At 54.6% G+C, this 8,242-nt stretch overlaps 1 protein-coding gene across 1 annotated transcript; it reads left to right on the top strand.

Moving 5' to 3' along the window:
• Positions 1 to 355: 355 nt before the first annotated feature.
• CDCP2 (CUB domain containing protein 2) lies at positions 356 to 7,307 on the top strand. Its single transcript, XM_005422959.2, has 6 exons — positions 356 to 446; positions 2,094 to 2,441; positions 2,530 to 2,874; positions 3,331 to 3,684; positions 5,980 to 6,158; positions 6,346 to 7,307. Exons 1-6 carry the CDS (start codon positions 371 to 373, stop codon positions 6,658 to 6,660), a joined length of 1,617 nt encoding a protein of 538 aa, XP_005423016.1. The 5' UTR covers positions 356 to 370; the 3' UTR covers positions 6,661 to 7,307.
• Positions 7,308 to 8,242: the final 935 nt, after the last annotated feature.

The raw sequence follows: 8,242 nt of genomic DNA, 5'->3' as shown, positions 1-8,242 counted from the left end.
CCTGGCGAACTAAATTATTTTCATAGCCCCTTAAGGGCATATTGTCAGCCCAGACTTATTGCCGTTATACACCATTTCTGAAACATTAATATCTCTTCTAAATATAGTGTATTGACAAGGTATCTGGTATAGTGTAAATCCTTGGGACATTTGATCCAGATCATTAAAACTGAGTGAAGGAAGGGAGGAATAGATCAAGTTACCTTGCTGCTCTTAATTCAAACAAGCGATGAATTATTCATTCCGCTATTAATTCTACAGTCCTCCTGCTTTTTATTTATTTCTCTCTTTATTTGTTTTTTTTCCTCCCAGATAGACAGCTCCAAAAGGATGCTCGGGCACTGGTGAGGGGAGATTTGCCTGCTGGAGGATGGGCTGCACAGGGCTGGGCTGTCTGGCAGCACTGGCCCTGCTCTGCAGGGCTCTCGGGGATGCTCCCAGCAGAGGTAAGAGCCTGGTCCCAGCTCCTGGTGGGCTGGATGGGCACCCATGGTTCCTGAGGAGGGGAGGGCCATTTGCAGTGCCACAGAGGCTCTGGGGTGTGAGTGGGATCCAGCTCTCCTGCAGGGAGAGGGGCTGGCTCAGGCCAGGGACAGGGAGCTGGGATCTGGAGTCACTGTTGTGCTGGCAGCAAGTGTGGGACACTGCTCCGTGCTTGGGTTTCTGCTTCATGCTTACCTTACTGAGGAGTGCAGGTAGGGGTTGTCCTGTTGAGGTGTACAGGTGCTTGGTGAAGGGTCTGTTAGTTTCTGGAGTTGCACTTGCCTATGTAAATCTATATACACACATACATTTATATGTGAATGTATGCATGTACGTGTATGGGGCAAGCATGCGATGAATCTCTCACCTTACCCTGATAAAAGGTCCCCCAGGATGCAGGGCAGGGTTAGCAGATGACACAGTAATTCAGGGGATAGGGTGGCTCATCAATGCCCCATCCCAAAATGGTAGGGCCTTTCTCACAGAAGGGCTGAGCCAGAAATCAAAACTCATCCCTGGCCCTGGTACAGGTGCTCCTGAGGTCACACCACTGCCCTGTGGTGCCTGCTCATCCCCCACATAAACCCACCTGGGCTCCCCAGAGTACCCTAAGGCTCCCAGCCCTTATTCCATCCATCCTCACTGTGGCTACTCACCTCTCCCACAGGCTCCCCCCTTGGGTATTTATTTCAACAATGTTATTCCTTCAGTACCAGCCCCATATTACTTGACTGCCTATCCCCAGTAATTAGCAAGGTGATTTTAGATCTGGCCAGAAACATATTCATGGTGCTGCATCCCACACATCCCAGGACCCCCTTGCTGGGAGGTCACTGTGCCAGTGAGCACGATGAAAAGCAATGTGCACAGGCTGACTATTGATTTGCAATATACTTGGCCCAGATTGATGGCAGCGAGCGCCCAGCCTTGTTTGGGAACCCACACATGTCTCCTGGGGGCTGTGCAGGGTCTGCATCCCTCCCAGACATGATGTATGTTCCCCCTGTATCAGCCTCTTCACCCCAGCCCTAATCAGACCCAGGGGCAGGTGACAGCCGGCCCCTCTCAGCCTTATTTTATAATAACCATGTCTCAGTATAAAGATTTCATTAGGAAATCGATCCCTACATGCATAACTCATTGTTCAGCACGTCGAGCCCTTCACCCCTGCTTCTCCCAGCTCAAATTCTCTGATACCACCCTTATATGGAGGGAGTGGGGTCAGTGGGAGGCACAAAGCTGAAGGGCTGGGCAGCTGGGGCACCGGTGAGCCTGGTGCCACTGAGCCTTTAAAACTCACTCCCAACTTCCTTTTTCCCAGCCATAATCAGGTGGGGATGCCGTGCTGGCACTGGCAGGACAAGCTCAAGGGCACAGCTGAGCCCTGCTGCAGCCCCCACAGGGCAGCACGGGGAAAAGGGAGGGATGAAAGGTGGTGGGGGCACACGTGTCCTCCAGGGAGAATGGGTGGACAAGCTCAGTGGAGTTCTGCAGGATGCTGGTGTTCTGGTACTGTGGTGGTGGGATGGAGCTGGTGTTGGGCATCCTGTCTCCATTCTTTTAGGCTTCCCCTGGAAAGGGGACATCACACCCCCTTCTGTGTCCCCCAGGCATCAAATGTGGGGGAGTACTTTCAGCACCCTCTGGCAATTTCTCCAGCCCAAACTTCCCGGGGCTGTATCCCTACGAGACAGAGTGCACGTGGCTCATCGTGGTGGCCGAGGGCTCCTCCGTCCTGCTCTCCTTCAGCCACTTTGAGCTGGAGTACCACAACACCTGCGCCTACGACTACCTCCAGGTGTACAACGGGGCTGCCCGGGACCGGGGCAACCTCCTGGGCACCTTCTGTGGCCACAGCCCCCCACCACCCTTCTCCTCTGCCTGGCACGTCATGGCCGTGGTCTTCCGCTCCGACCGGCACGTGGCCAAGCACGGCTTCGCCGCTGCCTACAGGAAAGGTAGCAGGGAGGAGGTGTGGTGGGCACTGAGCATCCATCCATCCATCTCTGCTCTCCCAATGCCCTCATCATCCTTGCCTCCTTGCAGACGCCTGCGGTGGGCAGCTGACGGGGCTCTCAGGGGAGATCACCAGCCCACGCTACCCCGAGAGTTACCCCAATGATGCCGAGTGCCGCTGGAGCATCGGGGGGGCCAGCGGGGGCGGCCCCCTCACCCTGGTGTTCGCTGACTTCCAGATGGAGGGGGGCCAAGGCTGTGGCTTTGACTACGTGGCCCTTTTTGATGGCCCCACCGTCACTGCCCCCAGCCTGGGGCGTTACTGCGGCAGCGCCCGCCCGCCCCGCACCGTCTCCTCCACCCCACACCTCCTCATCATCTTCAAGTCAGACTTCAACATCGGTGGCAGGGGCTTCAAGGCCCATTTCTACTCAGGTTTGAGGGTCTCAGGGTTGTGGGACAATGGGAAGGATGTGGGGACAGGCCCTGGGTTGGGGTGGTGATGCTCTCCCTCCCTCAGCAGCAAGAGGAGATGATCATGTGGGGATCCCTTAGGGGAGAGCCCATGAGATGATGGTGAGAAGTGTAAACCACCACACAATGCAAACGGCATCACTGTGGCTATTCCAAGCCCTGGGTTGCCCTCGTGAGCAGGAGTCACCCTTGCTCAAGCCATTCCCTGGGAATATGCGTTGCTCCTGTAGGATTTTGACTGCTCTGGGAGTTTCCATCCCCCAAAACTGCTGGCTGTCCATTGGTGAAACACAAGGCTGGGAGCAGTGAGGTTAAGGGCAGAGCATCCCTTAGCAATAAAACAAGGGGTCATTCATCCACACCCAGAAGGCTTCAGGTTTGCTTTTGATTTTTCCTTTCCCCTTTTTCCCTGAGCAGGAGAGTGCCAGGAGGTGTTCACCACCATCAAAGGGAATTTCTCCAGCCCTCAGTACCCCAACTTCTACCCCAACAACCTCAAGTGCCAATGGAGCATCCAGCTGCCCCCAGGCTACCGGGTCAAAGTCTTCTTCCTGGACATGGAGCTGGAGGGCCGGAGCAGCCTGACGGGGGCCTGTGACTATGATCACTTGTCTGCCTTTGATGGTGGCACCGAGAGTGGATCCCTGCTGGGCCGGTGGTGTGGGCGGGAGAGCCTGGCACCCATCACCTCCCGCAGCAACCGGCTGCTCCTGCTCCTCCACACCGACCGCAACACGGCCAAGAGGGGCTTCTCCATCTCCTACGTGGGAGGTAAGGTCCCACTTGGGTGCTGCTCAGTGCTGTGGTTCCATTGGGACACCATGTAATTTCCAGAAGGATCATCGGTGAAGGTTCCTGTCTGCAGGAGCAGAGCCCATGGCTCCTTAGGGATGGGGCAGAGAAAGACATGGCAAGTGAGCTGCACGTTGTGTTTAGTATTCAGGAGATGCTTTCCAGCTTCAAATTCCTGTGTGTCTGCCACTGCCATGCTCCTGTTCCTCTCTCAGGGTGTGAGGAGAGATAACCTGGGGGTTTTTAATGGGCCAAAACCCCAGAGCAGGTGATGAGTTCAAGCATCACAGCCTTGCTCCCCGCTCCCCTGGGTGCTCTGGCCTTGGCAGCACATGGCTGAGCAGGCAGGCAGGCATAAACCGTGTCTCCTCCTGCAGGGAGGGCAGGACCCCCGGGGCGCAGCATTCCCAAATCCACCTGGCCAGCCCTGCCTGGCACACCCCTGCTGCTGGCCTGCAGTGTCCCAGCCAGCGTGTCTGGCATGTCTGCAACTGGTGGGAGGAGCAGTGTGTAACCTTCCTGCTCTGTTTGCCAGCCCTTGCACCTCAAACACCAGCAAATTTATGGTGTTTGTTGTATTTCAGTATAATTACATCCGAGCTGACCCGTGGGTCAGGCATGATTCAGCCAGGGGCAGCCTTTCCAGAGGCTGGAGCCAGAGCAGGGCTGCTGGACTGGCAGCACAGGCACTGGGGAGGCTGGCCTGGGTTTTGTCCCTCAGCTGCAAAATCATTCTTCACTTCCAGCACAGCAGAAAGGATTTGGAGGTATGTGGCTCTTGGAGTTGGAGATGGGATAGAGTTTTGTCCTGAGTCTCTGCAGCCTCTGGAGGGAGAGAGGTAGCACTGAACATTTAGCAGGGCTGTAGTGTGCAGGTCTGTCCCTGTCCTTGTCCTGCTGATTTCTCACTGTGCAGGGAGAAAATCCTGGTGTTGCTGCTCCAGAGGGAGCAGCCTGCAGACAGATAGATGGGGTGCTGCTGAAGAGTGGGGAGTGTCCCATCACAGAGAGGGGTGTGACATCTCACAAGTGCCCAAGGCTCCTGCATCCCCTGGTACACACTGCCAGATGCATGCTAGGGGAGGACAAAGGCTTGGATGTGAAACTGAGCCTCCCTCCACAGAGCTGAGCCTGCTGGCTGTGTTTGCCCAGTGATTCCAGCATCTGCTTGTGATTAGTGTCCTGCATGTCACACCCAGCTGCCAGCACTGCCAGGACAGCAGCTGCTCCCACTGGGCACACCAGCCTCTCCCTGCCAGCAGCTTCCTTAGGAGCCCACAGAGGCAAAGGGGCACCTCAGTCTCTGCATCCCCACCCACAGCCCTTCAGCTATGCAGGTCTTTCTCTTTCAGGCCCACCAAAAGGCAAGGCTTGGGTGGGGCATGTGTGATTTATGGCCATTGAAATGAAAGCCTTCACGCCAGGAGAGAGGATCCACTTTCTCCTCCTCCTGATCTAATGCACTTTAGTTATTTGGTAAATCTTCTAATGGTTTTATAATGCACTAAGCGAAGCAAAGTGACACTATTTTTTTGTATTGATTTTATTGCATCTTCCCAGTTTCATAAGGCTGAGATTCAGAGGGAGCTGGAATAATTCAATAATTCATATTGCCCAAGTGGTTAGTTCATGCTGAGCAAGGATTCACTTTAAAGAGGGGGGTATTTTTCCTCCCTGCTTCTTCCCCTGTGTGGATGCTTTCTACATCCAGAGAGGCCAAACACGGGCTGGGCCATTCCCCAGGGAGATGCCCCAGGGCCATGGACCCACCTCACCCTTTCAGGAGGGCCATGTGGCAGCCATGGAGCTGCCTCACTCTAGGGCATTCATGGGGTCCCTCCAAGAAATGTATCCTCTGTTCCATCAATGTAGTGTCTCTTGCAGGGGTGTTGTAGGATGCAGGGGGGTGCTGTGCCCAGGGCAAGCCATCCACAAAGCTCTTGTGGTCTGGTCCTGGGCTGCAACTCAAATGTCCTGCTGGCTTTGCAGTGGTGGAGAGTGGCAGTGACAGCAGGATGATGTTGCCTGTAATGGCACTTGTGTGTCACTTGGAGACCCTAGAAGGAGGATGAGGTTCAGGAGTGTTGATGGTGAGATCTCTGCCTTGGGCAGAAAGCAGAGCAGCACCTGGGAGCCATTCATGTCTGCCCTTGGCATGAGACAGGGCTAAAATACTGATATTGATTGCTTTCTGCATTCTGGTGGTAGCTTCTTTCCTGAAACGCCCTCCCCCCCACGAGTCCTACACATGCACCCTGTTTTCTGTCCCAATAGTTGTGCCCATGAATGTCAGCTGCACCCGGACAGACTTCCACATCCAGATCCCTGTGCAGTCCCTGGCCCAGCTGGAGAGGAATAGGATTTATTTGGGGACCCCCTCCTGTGCAGCCCAGGTGGTTGGCAGGAACTTTAAAATACACACCAGGTTCGACACCTGTGGCACTGAATCCCAGGTAAGTGATCAGCAAACTCTCCTTTACAGCAAGCTGTGTAAATGCTTAGCCCTGTGCTGGCTGCAGAGAGGTATTCCCAGTCCCTCTCACATTTTCCCAGCAGATACTGGCCTGATTCCTGGCCAACCCCTCTAAATCCCTGTGAAAAGGAGCTGCTCCCTGATGAGCCGTGTCCCTTGTCTTGCAGAGACGCAACAACACGTCTGTCATTGTCAGCACCCTCTACATTGATTTTTCAGTGGGAGACAAGGAGGACATCCACCAGTACGAGGTGCAGTGTGAGCCAAAGAGGAAGGAAGCCTCAGTGACCCTTATTGCTGGCCCTGATCCATCCAGGCTCAGCCAGGCAGAAAACCTGGTGGATGTCCAGAAGTGGGAGGGGGAAGTGATCGATGCCCGTGAGATCAAGAGCCAGGACACCAGCGACATCGTCTTCATCAGCATCTGCATCCTGGCTGGGCTCCTCATGGTCATCGCAGTGGTGGGGCTGGTGCTTCTCTAGGATGCTCTTTCCACACTCCAGGGATTGCAGTCCCAGTCATGCCCAGGGCAGAAAGGCACCCCAAAATCCACCCTCACCCCAGGCTGAGCCCTAACCCAGCTGCCCAAACAGAGACACAGCTCCCAGGCCCTGAAACTGAGCTTGAACCCAACCTCCACCTTCTCTTAGTGCCTGAAAAATCTGGGCAATAGGCAGCCGTTTCCCTTCCCAATTTGTTTTCCTCTGTTTCAATCTGTCCATTTGGCTCAGGAATGCAATTCTTGTGCTCCCTGACTCTTCCCGCACCTGCTTCAATTTGTTTTCCCTGTAGTGCTGCTGCTTTCAGGAAAGAAACGTTGTTTGCCGATGGCTGCAAATCTTCCTGTCAATTATTTCTAGCTGAATTTTTGGAGGTACAAACCATCCCCAAACGCAGCTATATTCCCAACAAATGTTCTCAGTGCTCCCAGCCCATGCTTGGGGGGACTGTGGAGCTGTGTTACAGGGATCTCCACCTGGCACACACAGATGTAGCTCATGGAGGTGCTCCCAGGTGATGTTTTGGGTGTCTGTGGGTGATGTGATGAGATGCATTTGCTGTGCCCTGGAGCTCCTTGTTTGATCTTCTCATGTCGTCTCACCTTCTCGCAGGACTCACCTGAGTGCCTCAGCCACCAGCAGCTGGAGGGGAGGAGAACAATCCTCTTCTCCTCTGTGTTTTCCTCCTTTCCAGCATATCCAGGTATCTACAGCTGTGAACTCTCTACCAGCATTACTCCTGAAGTGTGAAAATATGGGCAAATCCTGCTATGGCTTGGGGAGATGTTGGAGTGCAGAGGTTTTGGTAAAGACAACCTTGGCAGGAGGGGCTGGCTCCCCTGGGACCTCAGTGACACCAGATCTCCACTTGTGGTCCCTGCAGAAGGTGAGCTCAGCACCTGAGAACATGAAGAGTCCTGTGATCATCTGCCCCTCCAGAAAACTGGGGATCCTCGCCAAGAGTCCTGATGGATGGCTGAGTGACCTCTGCCTGCCTCTTGTGCCACCCCAGCACAAAGGACATTCCCCTTCAGCGCCAAAGAGGGGGTGGCTGTCACAGAGCAGCCTGTGTTCATCCCTGTGGGTCAGAGCCAGCGTGTGTCAAAGCCACATGAAATCTTGCCATGGAAAGAGGCCACCCCTCCTCCTCCAGCCTTTGTGAAACACACTGCAGTGCAGGGAGAGATCCTAAAGTATCCCAGTGTGGTCATTCAGGGGCACAGCAAACCCCTGGTGCTGTTGAATCCAGCATTTAGCAGGGACTGGTAGGAGAGTCCCATTGGTGAAAGGCTGCCCTGGCTGATATCCTGTGTCCCTCTGGGACAGCTCTGTTCATCAGGGCATCAGAGGAAGCAGCAGCAAAGGAACAGGATGATGATGGAGCAGCTTTTCCTCCTGGATTGCACCAGCCCTGAGAGAGTGTCTGGGGAGGGAAGAAGGCACAGGGGTGCGCATGCCCCCTAACGAGGAGCCCGGATTGATTTGGCGTTTGTTGGTGCAACACTTTGGCAAATGCGAGATTTCTGAGGGAAATATTTGCCAGCACTGTGAAGCTCCATTAAGG

This window comes from Geospiza fortis, unplaced genomic scaffold (genome assembly GCF_000277835.1).
Source record: "Geospiza fortis unplaced genomic scaffold, GeoFor_1.0 scaffold396, whole genome shotgun sequence".
Taxonomy (NCBI): Eukaryota; Metazoa; Chordata; class Aves; order Passeriformes; family Thraupidae; genus Geospiza; species Geospiza fortis.
This window is presented reverse-complemented; position numbering and strand designations above follow the sequence as displayed.

Coding starts and splice junctions, on each gene's coding strand:
- CDCP2 (XM_005422959.2), top strand. CDS start 371: ATGGGCTGCACAGGGCTGGGCTGTCTGGCAGCACTGGCCCTGCTCTGC. Junction 3,685..5,979: donor CTCCATCTCCTACGTGGGAG/GTAAGGTCCCAC, acceptor CTGTCCCAATAG/TTGTGCCCATGAATGTCAGC. Junction 6,159..6,345: donor CCTGTGGCACTGAATCCCAG/GTAAGTGATCAG, acceptor CTTGTCTTGCAG/AGACGCAACAACACGTCTGT.